The 22,608-nt window shown below is 36.2% G+C and overlaps 1 protein-coding gene across 1 annotated transcript in view; it reads right to left on the reverse strand.

The window, feature by feature from the left end:
* OPHN1 (oligophrenin 1) overlaps nt 1-22,608 on the reverse strand; it is a 354,031-nt gene that overhangs the window by 277,102 nt on the left and 54,321 nt on the right. Inside the window, exons 5-6 of the mRNA XM_049767407.1 lie at nt 17,834-17,905; nt 1,495-1,596 (exon numbers count right to left, since the gene is read on the reverse strand). Coding sequence (XP_049623364.1) covers nt 1,495-1,596; nt 17,834-17,905 — 174 coding nt within the window. The remainder of the gene's footprint in view (nt 1-1,494; nt 1,597-17,833; nt 17,906-22,608) is intronic.

The following is a 22,608-nucleotide window of genomic DNA, read 5'->3' on the forward strand; positions in this document are numbered from 1 at the left end:
AAATATAAAAATATGAAACAACAGGGAAAAAAGTGACTGAACCATCCAGTTCCGGAGTCAAGAAATAAAATGCTGAGTTGCCAAGTCCATATTCAAATAGAAAAAAAAGCTGAGCAATCTGAAAATAAAAATCTTCACTAAGTTCAACAGAGAATTAAAATAGTCAACGAGAATCATTTTCTCTCAAAACCTGGATTAACATATAAAAACAGAATAAGTACATAATAGGAACAGTCACATGAACATTGAGTGGAAATAAAAATGATCAGTCCTAAATATCAAATCTAAAGTCAATGACAACAGAATGAAGATACCCAACCTACAAGTGTTATACAAAGGGGAACCCTTACACTAACAGTCTAAATGGCAAAGGGGAGGGTAAATAGGTTGCATGATAAGGCATGGAGGAAGGACAACACTGGTGATGGGAATGGCCCTAATTCACTGTCACTATGTGCCTTAAACATAACTGTGAAAGACTTGTAATTCATATTGGTCACAGTAAAAATAAAAATAAAAGAATAAGTGTATATTAGAGGAGAAATCCAGAAGCAAATATACTTCACTGCAGGCAATAACATACCTTATTTTTATTATGTATCTAATAAAATTCAAGAAAAAATATCAACGAAAATGTTGGTCTCTGATTACAATGCAAAATTAAAGTAAATCCTAGCTATATTACATATACAACCTCATACTGCAAGTTTACTTATCAGGGGTCAGGGATATAGTTTACCAGGAAAGCCTGTGCCTTGCATGTATGTAGCAATGTATTCATTCATGGCCATTGCTAAATAAATCAAAGCATATTAACCTCTTTCTTTTACCCATAAAATTATTTCTAGTTTTCAACAAATTATTTTTGATAGCTGAATCATAAAAAGAGGACTCTAAAAAATAAAGACAAAATATATAGGAAAAACAAGTAGATGTATGAAAACATGAAGAAATAAAGTACAAATGGTAGACAGTTTTTAAATAAGCAGAAATAGGAACTATTTAATGAATTAAGCAAGAGATTGATGTGGGGAAGTTTAATATATCATATATGATTCCTTGCAATGGGGGATATTTTGAAAGCTTTGAAATTGATTTCTGAGAGGCTGGAAGAGATGACTCATCTGGCTCTGGCATTTGTTTTACATGCAGGAGGCTCCCTGACTCTACCAAAGCACGCCACTGAGCACTACCAAATATGATTCAAAAAGAACTGAATAGGGGCTAGAGCAGTAGGGTGTTTGCCGTGGATGCAGCTGACCCAAGATGGACCACAGTTTGATCTCCCAGTGTCTCATATGGTCACCCAAGCCAGGAGCAATTTCTGAGCACATAGCCAGGAGTAACCCCTGACCATAACTGGGTGTGGCCCAAAAACCAAAAAATAAATAAATTAAATTAAATAATATTTTAATAAAAAAGAATTGAATAAAAACTTAACTATAATTAAGGCATAATTAGCAACGAAAGTGAAAACAGGCTTTTTGAACATACCTCTTGTAAATGAGATTCTTTCTTCTTAGAAGACAGATGTAAGTGTCGATCAAGCAATGAATAAAATCTCTCACCATCTTTTTCAAATTTCTTTTTCCGTTCCTAGAATTATAGGGTAAAAAGCACATATTAAGATTTTTATAGTTTTTGGAGTCGGAGAGATAGCATGGAGAAAAGGCATTTGCCTTGCATGCAGAAGGACGGTGGTTCGTATCCCAGCAGCCCATATGGTCCCCCGTGCCTGCCAGGGGCAATTTCTGAGCGTAGAGCCAGGAATGACCCCTGAGCACTGCTGAGTGTGACCCCAAAAATAAACAAAAAATTTTTATAGTTTTATTTTGCTTTGAATTAAAATTGAATATCAAAATGAACATTGTATGACTGAAACTCAACCCCCAATAAATTCGTAGCTGCCTATCTCACAGTGATTCAATAAAAATAAAAATGAAGACCAGTAAAAATAACAGATTCCATGTGAGAAGGATCCTTAGTTCCTAACAACAACAACAAACCAGTAAATTCTTATGCATAAATTTTAGCAGATTTAGGTTCCTCATACTTAACTCAGAGATATTCATTCTACATAAAGTATGATTCCTATTGGTACAGCTAAAGGCTCTATTTGCTGTTATCTAGGAAGTGACATTGAAAATTGATCTGTACACTTTTTTCCTAAAATTAAAAAACTATTTGTGTACCATGATTTGTAATACTGTTTATTACAGTGTTTCATGGACACAGCATTCCAATACCACATACCCCACCAGAGTAACTGCTTCCATCCACCACTGTTTTAGTATCACCCACCCCTTCTATGACCTACTTCAATTCACCCTCTAGTCATCTTTCTAACATAGTAAACTCAATTCTGTAGACCAGTTCTCATGTTCTTCTGCCTTTGGTCAACTCTTACTCTCTAATTATGATTCTTTATACCCCATAGAGAAAATAATCTGTTTCTGTCCACTCCTAACTAACTTCATTTATCATGATACTCTCCAGATTCATCCATAAAGTTCCAATCTTATGGCTTCATTATTTCTTATAATCAAGTAGTATTGATCCCCACCTGGTCCCAGGACCATTTAAACCCTACCTCTACAAACCCCAGGACTACCAGTAAGTGCATCAAAGCGCCCCCCACCCCACCAAGGAAACCCCATTCGCTAAATGCATTTAGGTTTGAGAAAAAAAGGGAAAAAAAGTTCACAGGAAACTTTCCCCCAGGCTCAAGTTTGCGAACTCCACCTCCACCCCTGCAAGGTCAGGGACTATGTAAACACTACCTGGGAGACCCGGAACTAGCACTAGGTGCATCGCACACACCCAAAAGCTAAATGCCTTCAGGTTGGAAAAAAGAACTCTCAGGCAACATCTGCCCAGGCTCAGGTTTGCTAACACCCCCACCCATCCCGACCTTGTCCCTAGACCATGTGGATGTAATCAGCATCTGTGCACAGATATTTTATTTTAAATCTTTTATTGCAGTACTATTATTTATATTATTTTTTAATTTTTATTGTGACCAAAGTGAATTAAAAATCTTTCACAGTAGTATTTAAGGTACATAGTGACAACACCAGTGTTGTCCTGCTTCCACCCCTGCACCAAGCATGCATCCCGTATCTCTCTCTTTTACCCCCTAACCCCAGAATACTAAAGTAGCTGGTCTCCACTTTACAGCTTGTTGTAGACTGGGTATAAATTCTGTTGTCATTGACTTTGGGTTTGGCATTCAAGTCTGATCATTTTTTATTTCCACTACAAGATATTTTAACTTACACCATATACATCTAGACAGGCAAGAACTAACATATCTTTTCCTTAAATAAACTAAAGCCCAAAAACCAAAGAGCAAAACAATGAAGTAGTTTGCAATGTCTCTATTATACTTAGATAATCTCACTTGTCTAGGGAAAATAAACTCAAAATCAGATATACCTTTAATCATTGCGAATACAATCACATCAGTATATCACTTTATTAAACACTTTGAAACATCAGAATTCCAAAACAACAAATGCAAAGAAATATGGGTAAACTAAGGAAGACTCTAGCAGCTGTAGAGAAATCCTAGCAAGTTTCCAAATTCACCAAAAAATGAAACTAAGGAAACTATAAAACATGCTAGCAAGCCACAGTAGAGAATCACATGTAGCAACTTAAAAGACAAAATACAAACCAGAAACAATAAGAAATCAATAAAAAATGAGAGATAAAATATTAGAAGAAAATGTAAGATACTTAATGAATAAAGACAAAAGAAATAATCTAAAAATTATAGGAATACCAGAAGTGAAGAAAAAGGGGAGAGGAGAAGTACAAGTAGTAAGGAAATAATAGCAGATAATTTCCCCCACTCTCTGGAAAGATGAAAAACTAGAACTAAATAAAATATATACTAATAAATCAACACCAAGGCATAGAGTAATCCAAATGGCAAAAAAAGAGAGATGAATTCTTTAAAGAAATAAGAGAAAAAAATGTCAAGTACAAAGGAAAAAACATAAGACTCAAACCAGATATCATATCTGAAACAATTAAGAAACAGTGAATGACATATATAAACTACTGAATGAATAAAACACAGCAGTCTAAATGGTAGATACTTCAAACACCAAGGATATAGTGGGAGATGTGATCAAATCAACTTAAAGGGGAAAAATACAGTTATACTCTTTTTTATATTACAAAAATATACTAATATTGCTAATATAATTGCTAATAATATTGCTAATATTTAATTATATAAGATAATTATATAAGATATATATCAGATATATAATATGTATTATATTATAGATTTATTTATTTATTTTGGTTTTGGGGGCCATACCCATTTGATGCTCTGGGGTTACTCCTGGCTAAGCTCTCAGAAATTGTCCCTGGCTTGGGGGGACCATATGGGATGCCGGGGGATTGAACCACGGTCCTTCCTTGGCTAGCACTTGCAAGGCACCTTATCTCTAGTGCCACCTCGCCGGCCCGTATATTATATATTTATTATTTATTTATATATTATAATATATAAGATATATTATTTTCTATTATAAATTATAAGATAAAATTATAAAAATATTTTAATATAATATATAAATATAATTGCTAATATCGAATATATACAAGGTACTGACAAAAGTTAACAAGAAAAATACTAACCCCATCAAAAAATGGGAAGAAGAAATGAACAGACACTTCCTCAAAGAAGAAATACAAATGACCAAAAGACACATGAAAAGATGCTCCACGTCTCTAATCATCAGGGAGCTATAAATCAAAACATCAATGAGGTAACATCTCACACCACAGAGACTGGCACACATCACAAAGAGCAAGAACCATCAGTGCTCGTGGAAAGATGGAGAGAAAAGAACTCTCATTCATGGCAGATATAAATGCCATCTAGTTTAGCCTTTTGGAAAACAATATGGAGATTCCTCAAAAACTGGAAATTGAACTCCCATATGATCCAGACAAAAATTCTACTCCTAGGGATATGTCCTAGGAACTCAAAAGTACAATTCAAAAATATCTTCTTCATACCTATATTCTTTGTCGCACTATTTACAATAGCCAGACTCTGGAAACAACCAAGATGCCCTTCAATAGATGAATGGCTAAAGAAACCATGGTACATATGCACAATGGAATATTATGCAGCCGTCAGGGGAGATGAAGTCATGAAATTTTCCTATACATGGATGTACATAGAATTTATTATTCTGAGTGAAGTAAGTCAGAGGGAGAGAGATAGACACAAAATAGTCTCACTCATCTATGGGTTTTTAAGAAAAATTAAGGACATTATTGTAATAATGCCCAGAGACAATAGAGATGAGGGTCAGAATGACCAGCTCATAATATGAAGCTCACCACAAAGAGTAGTGGTGCAGTTTTGGAAATAACTACACTAACAACTATCATGACAATCTTAATGAGTGAGAGAAGTAGAGCACCTGTCTCAAATACAGGCAAGGGTTGGGAAGGAGGAAGGCGGGGCATTGGTGGTAGGAATGTTGCACTGGTGAAGGGGGTGTTTTGTTTATGACTGAAACCCAACTACAATCATGCTTGTAACCTTGTCGCTTAAAGATTTTATATATAACAAAAATAAAATATTACTATAAAGTATATATAACATAATATATATTTATAAAATATAATATTACAACAGCAGAACAGTTATTTAGATTGAACAGGTGTTCAGTCAACCTCTCACTGAAAAGATATACAATAATGTTCTAATGTTTTTATCCACAGAATCAAGTCCAGAATATGACAGGATACCGTGGACTCCCATTACATTGCTTACAATCAGTACGTTTTAGTGCTTTAATATTATTATATATAAAATAACTTTCCATTTACTTTGTTCACAGGGGCTCATAGAGATAGGTCGGACACCCTAACTTTGCAATTCAGTGCTCGAACATATTAGACTATATATATAGTATTCATTATGACTTTGGTTTATTAATAAAATACTCCATAATTATGTCTTCTACTATGACCTAAAGCTTATGACTATGGAGACACTGGACTAGGTACATGCACACAAGAAACTTATGTTGCAAGTTCCACTCACTGGGTATGTTTTTACCAATTGCTATTATCCCTTCTTTATTTATTTTTAGTTTTTTATCTTATTTTTCTATTTCTTTCATTTATTATTTATTTATTTATTTTGTAATTATATTTCTCTTCTTTTTTCTCCTTTTTCAATTTAAACTATGTTAACATTATAGCATAATACCCATGCTGTCAGTTTACTTTCAGAAAAAGAACCTCAATGCACCAGACATGGGAGATAACACTACAAAGAGTATACTCCTCTTACAGTGCTCACTATCATATTGCTTAGTACTCTAGACGTGAAAATTATGCTTATCCTAAAATTCACCCCTGCCATTGAGGAAGTCCCTAGAAATTGGAAAACCTTTTCTTTTTTTGTTTTGTTTTGTTTTGTTTTTTGTCTTTTTTGTGTAGGGGATAGGGGCCATACTCGGCAGCACACAGGGATTACTCCTGGCTATATGCTCAGAAATCTCTCCTGGCAGGCTCGGGGGACCATATAAGATGCCAGGATTCAAACCACCGTCCTTCTGCATGCAAGGCAAATGCTCTACCCTCATGGCATCTCTCTGGCCCCTGGAAAAACATTTTTCTCTGATGTCCTGGCCCAAATTTATTTACCTATTTTTTCTTTTTTCACTTTTTATTTTCTTTCTTTTAATATATTTTCCAACTATCTATTTTTACTTAATTCAATTATTTTAAGCGCTCTGGCCCAGACCATAAAAATCAGGATTTCATCCAAAATCTATTTATAGATATTTAATGACTGTCTATAAGTGGGCATGAGTTTGTATGCAGTGAACTTCTCTGTCTGTAAACTCCTGTTTATAAACGATCCATGCCTATACTGTATATAGCCCCTGTTAAATATTAGCCCTTTCCCCATTCAGAACTCTTTCTATTCTGTCACACACTCAATCCTGATCCATTATTTTTCCCTATTTAACTGTCTTCATCCTCAATTATTAATACCAAACGAATTGAGACTGTCCACCTGCTCAGTATGCTGCCACCCTACTCCCAAAGTGAAAGGACACCCTCTCAGCCCCTCATCTCTTTCTCCAGCAAGAATCTGCAACCACAACTCCTACTGATGAAATCCACGTGGCCGTCTTTCTCACACACACCCCAATGTGGACTATTGCTTGCTACCAAACTCAGCTCCAGAGGGATCCCAGCTCGTGAATACTACCTGATTCCTTATAGCTGCAAACCATTTTTCAGACTTAATAAAACCACAGTGTAGGACAAAACTGTGCCCTAAATCTCATACTCCAACATTATCTCCAAAAACTTAATGGGAATATCTATATTTTCCTTGTATATTTTCTTTCTTAATAGTATACCTCTTAGTGTATTTATTTACAAATGCAAAGGTAATCTCCTACATCCGTTTTTTCATCTAATTTTTACTTTTACTTGTTTTGGTATTACTTATTATGAAATTCTAGTAGAATAATCTTATTTGAGATAAAAGGTCAGGTAAAAACCAGGGCACAGGGATTGTATAGCTTGTCTTTTTTTACCACCAAATGCACCATCATTCGTTTTTGCAGAGGCACACTAAAATGGGGAAATCTTATGTATAGAAACAAGTTCTTATCTAATAGGAATAAGAAAACATAAATTTTATAATATAGGGGCACCTTACACCTTGAACATGTCATGGGGACTCAACTTAGACTTCATATAATGGAACATTGATAGTCCAACCCCAAACCCCAGGTCTCAACGTTGGAACTGGCACAGTTCCCTGCAGCAGTACCATGAAGTAAACTTCCCCCTGGGGGAGTCCCTAATAACATTCTTGCCCAGGCTAGTTTCATACAACATCCTGTTGATGAGGAAACAGCAACAACTTGATCTAAGGGCAGGTTGCCCTACCTCATCAACAATGAGATGATATCAGAAGACACTCCATCCCACGATCTGTGCAAAACCAAGATCACTAAATACAGAACACTGACTACAACAACTGTGACTGAGCAGAACTTCTGGAACCAGAAAAAAAGACTATTCTAAATTATGTCCTCATTTCTGTGCAAAAACTAAGATCTCAAATTACAGAGAACTGACTTTGACAACCTAAACTGAGCAGAACATTTCCTGGCACCATAAAGGAAGACACTGGGATTCAACAATGAACAGGTCAGGACCTGTAGTAGGGCTCATTACAGTATACTTCAATGGTGGAAACATCCTGTATCTCTTAGGCCAAGAGAAATTAGAAAATACTTTATGTGGCTATGAAACATAAATCATCATACCACCCCTCCCCTCTCCTTTTTCTCTCTTTTTAAATTCATATTTATAGCTTTTAGAAAGGGGCTACCAGCTGCTTCCCTTTTTTAATCAGAACTATAGAACATAAATCATCGTGCCTCCATATATTTCTATGTCTTTCTACAAACTGAGAAAAAAAGTAGATGGTACCAGGAGCAAAGCAGTCTCATGAGCATTAAGTAGAAATAAAAAATAATCTGACTTAAATACCCAACTCAAAGTTAATGACAATAGAATCAAGAGACCCACAACAAGCTATACACAAAATGGACCTGTTACACTAGCAGTCCAGGGGGCTAAGGGTGGAGGTATGGGATGCATGCTGGGAACAATGTAAGAGGAAGGTCATCACTGGTGGTGGAAATAGCCCTAATTCACTCTCTATTTATCTTAAATATAATTGTCAATGACTTGTAATTCACATTGATCTCAATAAAAATTAAAAAGAGAGAAATTTTCATTTCTCCCAGGTTATTTTACGTTGTTAGCCAAATTCTTAAAGAAATCTTATATTATCCTTTGAATTTCTGCAGTGTCTTTAAGAATTCCTACATTCATTTTATTATTTGGGATATTAAGGTTCTCTATATTGATATCTCTATTTTGGGAGACTTGCTAATAGCTTAATGATATTCTTTTTTTTTTCAAAGAACTAAATCTTGCTTTAATTGATCATTTAGATTATTTTTTGGATTTCTAGTTTGAACACCACAGCAGGATGACTGCCTCAAGAACTTTTCCTGCCACTTTGAATACCTGCTAACAAACAGGTTTGGCCAGTATAGAATTAGGCTATTGAATTTACTAGGTATAACTCTGTACCCCTTTCATATAAGTTTTATCTCTTTCTATAACCAGATCATAGGAAGTTGGTCTTAGCCCCTAGCTAGAAAACTATTCCCTTAGGTTAAGGATATTTGTTATTAGGAAAGAAACCAGGATTGTTGCAATCACTTAATTTACAGAAGTAATGACACCTAGGGCCAGGAACTACTTTGATATGTAAGAGACTACAAAGCAATAGTTATCAAAACAGCATGGTATTGGAATAAAGACAGACCCTCAGATCACTGGAATAGGCTTGAGTTCTCAGACATTGATCCCCAGACATACAATTACCTAATTTTTGACAAAGGAGCAAGAAATCCTAAGTGGAGCGGGGAAAATCTCCTCAACACGTGGTGCTGGCAGAACTGGTTAGCCACTTGCAAAAAAGCGAACATAGACCCCCAGTTAACATCATGTACGAAGGTAAAATCCAAATGGATTAAAGACCTTGATATCAGACCTGATACCATAAGGTATATAGAACAACACATCAGTAAAACACTACATGACATTGAGACTAAAGGCATCTTGAAGGAGGAAACTGCACTTTCCAAACAAGTGGAAGCAGAGATTAACAGATGGGAATACATTAAACTGAGAAGCTTCTGAATCTCAAAAGAAATAGTGCCCAGGATACAAGAGTCACCCACCGATTGGGAGAAACATTTCACCGAACACCCTTCAGCTAAGGGGCTAATGTCCAAAACATACAGGGCACTGACAGAACTTTACAAGAAAAAACATCTAATCCCATAAAAAATGGGGAGAAGAAATGAACAGACACTTTGATGAAAAAGAAATACAAATGGCCAAAAGGCACATGAAAAAATGCTCCTCATCACTAATCATCAGGGATATGCAAATCAAAACAACGATGAGATACCACCTCACACCACAGAGATTGGCACACATCACAAAGAATGAGAACAATCAGTGCTGGCGGGGATGTGGAGATAAAGAAACTCTTATCTACTGCTGGTGCAAATGCCATCTAGTCCAACCTCTATGGAAAGCGATATGGAGATTCCTCCAAAATCTGGAAATTGAGTTCCCATTCGACCCAGCTATTTCACTCCTAGGGATATACCCTAAGAACACAAGAATACAATACAAAAACCCCTTCCTCACACCTATATTTATTGCAGCACTATTCACAATAGCCATGCTCTGGAAAAAACCAATATGCCCTTCAACAGACGAATGGCTAAAGAAACTATGGTACATATACACAAGGGAATAATATGCAGCCCTCAGGAGAGATGAAGTCATGAAATTTTCCTATACATGGATGTACATGGAATCTATCATGCTGAGTGAATAAGTCAGAGGGAGAGGGAGAGACGCAGAATAGTCTCACTCATCTATGGGTTTTAAGAAAAATAAAAGTCATTTTTGTAACAATCCTCAGAGACAATGAGAGGAGGGCTGGAACACCAGCTCACTTCATGAAGCTCACCACAAAGAGTGGTGAGTGCAGCTATAGAGAGAACTACCATAATCACGTGAATGAATGAGAGAACTAGAACGCCTGTCTGGAATACAGGTGGGGATGGGGTGGGATGGAGGGAGATTTGGGACATTGGTGGTAGGAATGTTGCACTGGTGAAGGGGGTGTTCTTTACATGACCAAAACCTAATCACAATCATTTATGTAATCAAGATGTTTAAATAAAGAAAAAAATGGGGAAAAAAGATCTCAAAATGCCACAAGCTTCCTTCTTTCTCAAATTGGTTCTTACTTAGGCACATGTCCTGAATCAGAGTTCAAAAAATGCATTCTCTCTCTCTTTCTCTCTCTCTCTCTCTCTCTCTCTCTCTATATATATATATATATATATATATATATATATAAAGATTAAAAGGATCAATATTGAATACTGCCACATGTGAATGATGGGTACTCAGGATAATGAGTAGAAACTGAGTCCTTTAGCTAGGTTGTATGCCCCAGGGCTCAATGGATGTTCACAAACTAAACATGATTGATTTATGAGAATATGCATTGTGCCTAGAACATTAGTTAGGTGCCATTCAAATTTACAAAACATCAGGATTCCCTCTACTCTCAAATGCCTTGAAACAAGGACTCAGTTGACCTCTGATAAGTACAAATAATGGAAACTAACTCAACCAAAACATGAAAAAGTATAGGGAGGTGAGAGACCAAGTAAAGTATGGAGAAGAATGGATCTAACTCTCCTTCAGGACAGAGAGACAAAGACTTGACTTCTGTTTGGTTCCTACAATTCTCTTTGTCAGCCATTTGCTTGGACTAGATTTTCTAGACAACACAATCCTGACACCTCCAGGGACAAGAAGAAAAGCCTCCTTACCAATGGTTTTAAGAACTGGTACATATGTTTGCATTGTAAATGCCTCCAACCCTGTCAATTTCCAGCCAATACACTGAGGTCACTGAACAGAGTGGAAAGGAACTGAATTAATAGTGCACATAGGGGGGCTCTAAGCCTGGTCAGAGGGTGGCAGCAGGTGGGAGAAAGCTCCAGCACACCTCTGACCACACCACACTGCACATCCCTGTCTCTGCAGAAACCTACATTAGACAAGCGTCTGCTGTCAAGGAATATTTCAGAAGGGGCAGAGAAGGGCATAGCTTGCAGTGTGGCAATTGCTATTCTACAGACATACACAAGAAGCAGAGGTGGTCTCACGGTGGAATAGATTATCTGTGTTTTGCATCCCACCAGGCTTAAGTAGAGTTGCAAGCCCTAAGTCTCCACAGTCAGGAGCCTGTTCACTGGACTTGTGAGTAAACAAGTGAGATGGGAATGGTATGCAGAGGAAAGAGCACACTCAAAGATCTGCAGACACACCCCCAGAGGGATCGTTGTAAGGAAGGTACAAGAAACTGAGAGACACAATCAAGGCTAGGCTGGGGTGTGGAGAGGATGACAAAACAGGACAAGAAAACATTAGGAATACTTATATCTGGTGAGTCTGTATTTTTGAGCTATTTTTAGTGGGGGAAGCCGTTTTTACTATGAAATATCAAGTGAGATCTCAATTTATAAAATAAATAAACCTGTTGTGTCTTAAAAAAGAGAGAGATTAGCCTTTCTTTTATCCGCTGGCTCCTAATAGAACTCTTCTGAGATTACAAACCACCTAAAGCCATGTGTATTTGTTTTAAAATCAAACAATTTATATAGTTTCTGTCTGTACTTTGAAAAGAAACAAATGTGGGCAATCCTTTCATGATATGACTGTCCCTTTACCCTTTATATACTCCCAGTCTGGAGAATAAAGTTGTCTGAGTCTATTGAAGATGTGGGTCCCCATACAATTTATTTTGTGTGATTTCATTATTTCATATTTCATATTTGTCCGCTCGTGTACCCATTTTCCTCTCATAAAGGATTTCATCCCCACTAGAGATACTGAGGTGCAAGACACATGCAGCATTTACCATTACCTTGGGACCTGCCTTCTGACTTACAGAGCTTCAGATTTGCTTATGTTTCTCTTTCTTTCTCGAAATACAGCTGAGCTACTTATTTTCCCCCTTGTTTTATGCACTTATGGAAGTTACTGTTGGATTTTTCTATTAGCCATTACTTAAAAGGTGTGCTCTTAAATTATTTATACAAAATCATGACTAATAAAACACTATGCAAAGATATTTGAAAATACTGAGAAAATTAACTACTAGTTACTCTGGCAGGTTCTATCAGTTTTAAGTCTATATACTGAGAAATACAAGTGCTATGTTCCACCTCTTGTAAATACATTTTGGATGGAGAGGTTAGAGTGATTTCAGCTCCGGCAACTCTAGGGCCAAAGGGATGAGAGATAGAAATGCAGAGAAGAAATCAGAGATTTCAAATTTCCACAGTGAAATGGGCAGTAGAGCTTAGAAGAACACAGTGCAATGCACCTGGGTTTATTAGTTAGATAAATGCCAGATAGTGCAATTATCTGGTGAAGGAGCTTAGGCAGAGAGGAAAATAAAAAGGAGTCGGGGCCAGAGCAGTGGCACAAGTGGTAGGGCATTTGCCTTGCACATGCTAACCTAGGACAGATCACGGTTCAATCCCCAGGCATCCCATGTGGGCCCCTAAGCCAGGAGCGATTTTGAGTGCATAGCCAAGAGAGTAACCCCTGAACATCACCAGGTGTGGCCCCAAAAGTAAAATAAGGATTCAGGGGTCTCAAGTTATCCAACTGTAGTATGAATTCTCAGCTGTAGGAGAGCAAGTACCATACAAAGCTTAACACATTTCTTCTACTCAATGAGCCATATCACAGTACATAATAAACACTGCCATTTTGAATTAAACTGAAGTATGTGAGTACAGAGGGAGCAACTTTGAGCAGGAGCAGCTGTGGGATGTAGGCAGAAGTTGGACTACAAAAAGCACCATTTTGACTTGAACATGAGGTGTGTTTGTCAAGTGGGGGCAACTATGGGCTGTGTGCAGAGGTATAACTAAAATGGCACAGTTTCAAACTGCTTAAAGAGGTGTGAGCTGAACAGAAGAGTGGTGGTGGACTGTATGAAGAGTATGGACAAAAAGAGCACCATTTTCAATTGAGATAATTTGTGTCGGGTAAGTGGGAGAGTCTACAGGCTGTGGACAGAGTGTGAACTAATAAAGTTCCTAGAAATAATAAATTTGTAAAGTATCTAGCTCTAAAATAAATATTTACAAATATACTTATTTTCTCTATGCAAATAACTAAAGAAAAGAAATACATATTAAAAGCAATACCACTCAGAATTATGCCTTAGAAATGTAAGTATGTTGAAATCAACTTAACTAAAAAGGCAAATGAACTACACAAAGAAAACTAAAAAACACTACATAAAGAAGGGACCACGCATTCTAGCACCCCCGGGGGGTGGGGGGAGAGTGGAAGATATGGGATGCAGGATGGGAGCAGTTGTGGGAGGACAATTCGGTGGTGGGAATTCCTCTGATTCAATGTAAATATGTACCTAGAATATTACTGTGAACGATATGTAAGCCACTATAATTAAAATAAAAATTACATTTAAAAATAAACACTACATAAAGAAATAAAAGAGGAAACAAAGAAATGAAAACACATACTCTGGTCATGAATTGGGAGGATTGGCATCCTTAAAATTTGAATAACTCCAATAGCATTATACACATTTAATGCAATACTGATATTAATATCTATGGCATTTCTCAAAGAAATCAATGAAACACTCCTGAAATTCATATGGAACAAAATTTGTCCATGAATACCTATAGCAATCCTTGGGTAAAAGAAGATGGGGGCACCACTTTCCACAACTTTAAACTGTACTTTAAAGCAGAAGTCATTAAAGTACCATGTTACTGGAATAAATACTGATCCTCATATTAATGGAATAAATTTAAATACCCTGTGGGACACTCAAGTATATGATTAATCTTTAAAAGGGTGGGCAATAAAAATGAAGCAGAGAAAGGAAAGCCTCTTCCATAAATTATGCTCAGAAAACTAGTTAAATATATGGAAAAAAGTCAACTCAGATATCTAACACCTTGCACAAAAGTCAAATCAAAATGGAATAAAGACTGTAATATTAGACCTGAATTCATAAAGTACTTAGAGGAAAGCATAGGCATAACTCTCCATGACATTGAATATAAAGACAACTCCAATGATGAAATAACACTGAGGAACTAAGCGGAAGCAAAGTTAAACAAATGGGACATAAAATGAGATTATATTAAACTTCTAAGAAGCTTTTGATCATCAGAGGAAACAGTGACTAGGATACAAAGAGTGCCTGTTATCTAAGAAAACTACTTATTCAATATGAATCGGATAATATTAGTAGCTAGAATATAAGGTACTAGTAGAGCTTAACAAAATATTTCTAACCCCATTAAAATGAGAAGAAACAAACATCTGGAGATGGCAACTAGGCACATGAAAGAAATCATCGGGAAGATTCAAATCAAAACTACAGAGAATGGTAAACATGAAGAGCAAGAACAATCAGTGCTGATGTAGATGTGGGAAGAAAGTGACTCTCTTTCACTGCTATTAGGAATGTTGACTGTTTCAACCATTTCCAGAATCTGGAAACAGTCTAAGAGCCTGAGAACAAATGAGTGGGTTAAAAAAGTAATATATTTACATAATGGAATATTATCCAGCTGTTAGAAAAATTAAAGTCATAAAATATGCTTATACATAGATGGGTATGCATACTATTATGCTAAGGAAAATGACTCCAAGGACGATAGACAAAGAATGATATCACTCATTTTTGTTATATATAAAAGATAGTATGTTACTAATATCAAAAACAATATAGTGAATAGCAAGGAGGACCAGCCCATGGTAAGAAGATTGCCACAAACCACAGGGGAGTATAATTAGGACTGAGAAGATGCCTTATGACAATGATAGTTGAACATGATCACTCTGGACATGATTGCAGTGCTAATAGGGGATAAAGTGTTGTGCATGATACATAAATCGTCATTAACAATAGTGCAAATCAAAGTGTCAAAAAAGGAGAAAAATGGAAGAGTAAGAGTTAATAGTGTAAAAGTGTCAATAAAGGGACAAAAAAAGAAAGTAAAATGTATGTCAAGATTTAGAAATGGCTATTAGGTACATGAAAAAAATGTTCTACCTCCCCTAACTGCTGCCCCACTAATTATGGCAAGCTTCCTTCCAAACATGGACTAGTCTACCTGACCTTCATCTCTATTGTTTCTGGATATTATTACCATACTATTATGCTTTTCATATATCACACAAATAAGTGAGATTATTCTATGCTTATCCCACTCAATCTGACTCATTCCACTCAACATAATAATCTCCATATCCATACATGTATAATCAAAGTTCATTACTTCATTTTTCCTAAATACTGAATAATATACCATTCTGAAGATGTGCCAGTTTCTTTAGCCACTCTGTTCTTAGGCATGTGTCTTTTCCAGATTCTAGCTATTTTAAAAAAGTGCTCAATAAACATAGAGATGCAAGAAGCTTTTCTGCAAGTCCAAATATTTTTCTCTTTTTTATTGATAAAGTGTTCTATTTTTTTTCAACTAAAATTATGTTACAGAATATCTAACCCTATCCAAGTAGAGAAGAAACTAATAGAATTTCCTCAAAGAAGAAATGCAGGTGGCCAAAAGGGACATGAAAAACTGCTCCACATTACTTATCAGGAAGGTGCAAATCAAAATAAAAATGAGGTATGATCTCACACCACAGAAGCTGGCACCCATTACAAAGAAATACCAATGCTGGCATGGATGTGAGGAGTAAGGAACTCTCCTTCACTGCTGGTGAGAATGACATCTAGACCAGCCTTTCTGGAAAACAATATGGAGATTCCTCAAAAACCTAGAAATTGAGCTCCCACATGATCCAGCAATATCAGTCCTAGTGATATACCCTAGGAACACAAAAATACAATACAAATATGCACTCTGCACTTCTGTGTTCAAAGCAGCACTATTTACAATAGCCAGAACCTGGAAACAACCCAGGTACCCAACAGCCAATAAGTGGCTGAAGAAACTGTAGTATACCTACACAACGGAATACTATGCAGCCATTAGGAAAAATGAAATCATGAAATTTGCCTACAGATGAATGGAAATGGAGACTATTATGGTGAGTGAAATGAGTTAAAAGGAGAGGGATGGACAGAGCAGTTTGATTCATCTATGGGATGTAAGAAAAACAAGGCAGTATATTAATAATATCAAAAGACAATAGAGATGAGGGCTGGAAGCACCAGCCCATGATATGAAGCTTGTCACAAAATGATATAAGTGTATTTAGAGAAATAACTATACTAAAATCTACCATGACAATGATAGAGAAATATAATCCCTGTCTGAATACAGGCAAGGAATGGGGAAGGAGGGAAATGGGGGTCATTGGTAGAGGGAAAATTGCATTGGTGAAGGGTGGTATAAATATTCTATTGAAACCCAATCCAAACATTACTGTAATCAAGGTGCTTAAATAAATAAATTATTCAAAAGTTAAAATAAAATTAAAAATAAAATCAAGGAAGAAATTGCCTCGCCCAGAGGAGCCCAAAGATATGGGGACCACATGTCTTTGAGATGCAAATTCTGAGTGCTTAGGAGATGGAGACTCTAAGGAACCACACAGAGAATAATAGAATCCCTCAAGAAAAAAACTGAAAGCGAATCCAAATTAACTTTTAAATCTGTAATGTGGTCATCTCCGGGGAAACGTCCTGACCAGTCAATATGGGGCTTATGGCTGATGGGATAAATTTTTTTTACAGTTTAAGAAGTAACTGTAAAGATCTTCAGGCCAAGACAATTTAGAGAAATTGTATATAACCTTCTACTAAGGACCATATTCTTTTTCCACACTGGAGAAACTAGTGTTCTCTTATATTACACATCTCTTTTTACCCTTCAGATTATCTAAGTAAATTTCTCTAAATAAAAGATAATTTATTTAAAAAAAAGAAGGAAATATCAGTTGGATGAAATAGTGTCCCACAAAGAAAGGAACAAAAATACACATCCCAAACTTGGAATTGAAAGACTCCATAGTGGAATGGAGTTTGATATGCTATCATCCTTGAAGAATGAAGAGTGGTTGTCCATACAACTAGTCAATAAATAAGAAAACATCTTATGCATGTGAAAATGTATACCTTGGTGAAGCCTATTTGTTCCTTTCGGAATTTTTCCAGTGGTTTGATCAGCAAATCACTAGCATTCTGCACCTGGATAAAAACACACATAAAATTTTGATATTAGCAGGTGCAAATTTAAGAACATGTATTAAAATTTTCCTTCATTATTGGGGCCAGAGCAGTGGCGCAAGCAGTACGGTATTTGCCTTGTACGCACTAACTTAGGATGAACCACGGTTCGATTCCCCCGGAGTCCCACATGGTCCCCTATGCCAGGAATGATTTCTGAGTGCACAGCCAGGAGTAACCTCTGAGCATCACTGGCTGTGGCCAAAAAAAAACAAACAAAAAATTTCTTCATTACATCATCCTAAAAAATCATTATAACCTAGTTCCTGGCTTATTGATTCTGTTAATGTCATATTCCATATTTGTCTTTGAATAGTGTTAGTGGTAGAATTAGTGTTACAGTTACCCATTGCCCCAAAACACAGCGAGACAGATACTGCCAATTTGTGATGCATGTTACGTCTGGATCTTTATTTATTAATATATTTTTTAATTTTTAATTTATTTATTTTGGGGGGGTCACACCCAGCAGCACTAATGGGCTACTCCTGGCTCTGCGTTCACTAATCACCCCTGGCAGGCACAGGGGACCATATGGGATGCCGGGATTCGAACCACCAACCTTCTGCATGAAAGGTAAACACTCTACATCCATGCTATCTCTCCAGCCCCTATTTATTAATATTTTTACCTGGGTGCCAGGGGTCCGACAGTTTCCTAATAAAGCTCCTGACTATGGAACCTGAGTGCTCATTGCCTTCCTCTTTTATACATTTCAAAGATATTCTATCCAGCATTTCATGCAGCAAACATTAAATCATTCAAAGACAATGTAATGATCTTTACCTGACATGTGAAACACTATTTCTTTCTAACTTCCACAGATATTCTGTTTCTCATTCCTTCTGCATTCCTATGTAGGTAATATAACAGTCTTAATTGACATGCAAGATAATGGCTTCCCATTCCTTCTGCATTCCTTAGGCAATATAAGTCTTAATTTGCATAAAAGATAATGGTCTTGCATCAAAGCCAATTTTAACATAGAGCATAGATGAACAGTTATTAAAATGCTTTTACCAGCAAGACAGGACTTAATATATATCATAGATAAGGCTAAAAGAAAAACAGGACCAGCCTTATCTTGTTTCTGTCTATCTGTGTTCCTTGCTCAGACGCAGGGCCTGACTTGTCATAACTATTTACCCTAGGTGAATTAAGCAAATTTGATAATAATGGTTACAAAAACAAATTAGTATATCAGTATACTACATTTAAAACTTTAACAATAGCAAATGCTCAGAGTAAATGAGAGCTATATTTTGGGCATTCCTCAAAACTTTACAGATAATATCATCTGAAATTTTATTCAGTACATATGCAAAATTTTGTAAGAAATAGGTCTTAATTATATCTGGAAATAATTGAGAAAGGGGATGGGAAACAAAACACATGAAAAGCCAAATGAATCAACTGCAAGTGAATTAGCACTAAAAGAATCATTATAAATCCCATTAAAATCTTGGTGTTTGATAAAACCAGAGCTTCTGATACTTGCAGTGTATTCTTGTAACATCATGGATATTTCTGAAATAAGCCTTCAAATTATCTAATCACAGACACTCAAAAGCTGATACAACCCTGTACAGGTATAAAGGTATTAGCATTGATATTGTTCTGGAAATATAAAACATTCATATCCAATGAGAAACCATTAATCAGATGGCATGTAGAGATATATGAGGTTTTGTGTTCATAAAATTCTTGGGAGAGTACATCTGTCCTGCACATGTGGAATCTGCTTTACAGCAATGTGTATTAGCAGCACTTTAATGAAGTGTCTTAGAAAAAGAATCTTAAGTACTGTGTTTCAGAGCTCATTATATAAATTTTGATCTGTTACATGACAGAAAAATAAAGAATTGGCTTATTCTTAAAATATTTATAAGACAAAGAATATTCACAATGAAAATTTAAGACCAAAAAGCCAATTTTGACTACATACACATTTAAAACTGAAGAGGTTTTAGATTCTGAAGAAAACACTTTTAGTGCAGTAGGTGGGGAGCTTGACTTACTGGTGGCCAACCTGGGTTCAATCTCCAGCACCAAATATAGTTTCTTGAGCATAACCATCATGATTACTGAGCACAGAACAAAGAGTGAGCACTCCCTAAGCAGAGCTGTGTGTGGACAGAAAAAAAGAAAAAGGTAGTTCTTAACCTCTCCTCCAAAAGTCTATAAAGTTGGGCCATTAATATTTTATCCAGGCCTTTGAGCCTCTATTTTGTGCCTATCTATTATTCAATGTAGAACTAAAATAAGAATTTCATCAAGCTGTACTTGCAGGTCTCATTCCAAATATAAAGATAACAGTAAATTTTTTTTTTGGTTTTTGGGTCACACCCAGCAGCACTCAGGGGTTACTCCTGGCTCTATGCTCAGAAATCACTCCTGGCAGGCTCGGGGGACCATATGGGATGCTGGGATTTGAACCAATGACCTTCTGCATGTAAGGCAAAAGCCTTAACTCCATGCTATCTCTCCGGCCCCTGATTTTTCAATTATACTAAAAGTGTTAAGATATCTTTCATGCCCAACTAGTCAAACTTTTCATAGCAAGTGAATCATGTGCTATAAAAATTGTGAATCTACTTGATAAGCTAACTCACTGGTAGTAGATATCTAGTATCAATAATCATTTTTATACTATTTTTAGCTTCAAAAGATGTTCAAAAATTCTGTAATACTTATTGAAAGGTGAGATTTTAGATCCAGGGGGTAGCTGAAAGAGATGCAGCACCAGATTTTATAACAAAAAAAGAAGAGACATGACAAAAAGAATCCTATTCACATCTGTGCTTCAGAAAATCAGGTACATTGGAGTAATATAACTAAAGTGGTAAAGTTATATAAAGAAAATTATAAAATAGGATGAAAGAAAATGGAGACAGATGCCCTGATTGGGAGGATTCATATAATTAAAATGTCAATAATTCCAAAAGCATTGTAAATATTTAATGAAATTCCTCTAAGAATAACAATGATATTCTTCTGTTTGTTTGTTTGTTTGTTTTTTCGGGCCACACCCATTTGATGCTTAGGGGTTACTCCCGGCTAAGCACTCAGAAATTGCCCCTGGCTTGGGGGGACCGTATGGGATGCCAACTAGCGCTTGCAAGGCAGACACCATACCCCTAGCGCCACCTTGCCAGCCCCAACAATGATATTCTTAAAAGAAGTGGATCATATGCTCCTGAAATGCCTATGGAGAAACTGACATCCACAAATAGCTAAAGCAATCATTCGCCAATAAAAGACAATGGAAATATTTCCCCAACTTTAACCTGTACTATAAAGCAGTAGCCATTAAAACAGCATAATATTGGAATAAAGACAGAACCTTTGATCAACGTAATAGACATGAATATGTAGAGATGAGCCCACAGATTTATGAACAATTATATTATGATAAAAGAGCAATAAACATGGAAGCAAGGAAAGCCTCTTCAACAAGTGGTGCTGGGAAAATTGGTCAAGTTTTTTACATGCAAAAAAAAACTGAACTGAAGCTTTATCACAAAATGCACAAAGATCAAATCAAAATGTATTTGAGACCTTGACATTAGACCTCAAACCATAAGGTGCACATATAGGCATCACACTACATGGCATTAAAGCTTAAGGCATATTCAAGGTTGAAATACCACTGGCCACACATGTTGAAGCAAATATAAACAAATTTAGCTAAATAAAACTCAGTAGCTTCTGTACCTCAAAGGAAATATTGACTAGAATACAAAGGCTACCCACAGAATGAGAGAAACTATTCACCCCAAAAGTTATCTGATAAGGAGCTAAAATCCAAGATATACAAGGCACCAACAGAACTTAACAAGAAAAAAACATCTCATCCCACCAAAAAATGGGGAGAAGAATTGTCATTCTTGATAATGTAAAATGAGACATGAGACATTTTACTCCTCATTCCTAATCATCAGGGAGAAAAAACAAAACAACAATGAGATATCATCTCATACCACAAAGACTAAATGCATAAAAAAAAGAACTACCAGTTGAGTGTTTGCAGAGAGAAAGGGACTATCATTCACTGTGGATGGGAATGCAGACTGGTCCAGCCTTTTTGGAAATCAATATAGAAACTCCTCAAAAGCTAGAAATTGAGCTTCCATATGACCCAAAATTACCACTCCTAGGAATATATTTTAGGACACAAAAACAATCCATATATGCACTCTGCACTCCTATATTCAAAACATCACTATATAAAATAGCCAAAATCTAGAAACAACCGAGGTGCCCAACAACAGATGAAAGGCTAAAGAAACTGTGGTACATCTATACAATGCAGCCATTAGGAAAAATGAAGTCATGAAATTTGCCTATACATGGATGGATATGGAGACTATTATGCTGAGTGAAAAGAGCCAGAAACAAAGCATAGACAGAATAATCTCACTTATTTATGGGATATAATAAAACAAAAGAGAGTAAGATAATAAAACCCAAAGACAATAGAGGCAAAACTTAGGAGGTTTAGCCCAGGTTAGAATGCTTGTCACAAAGTTGGAAATGTTTTCCAGCCTTTCTGTGCATTAATTCCTCTTTGACATCTTAAGGGAAATATGGAGTCTTACATATTCTTACAATATATACACTATCTCCCATGTTATTTTATCTCTTCTTCAAGGTGTGATCAAACA

Source organism: Suncus etruscus, chromosome X, assembly GCF_024139225.1.
Source record: "Suncus etruscus isolate mSunEtr1 chromosome X, mSunEtr1.pri.cur, whole genome shotgun sequence".
Lineage (NCBI taxonomy): Eukaryota > Metazoa > Chordata > Mammalia > Eulipotyphla > Soricidae > Suncus > Suncus etruscus.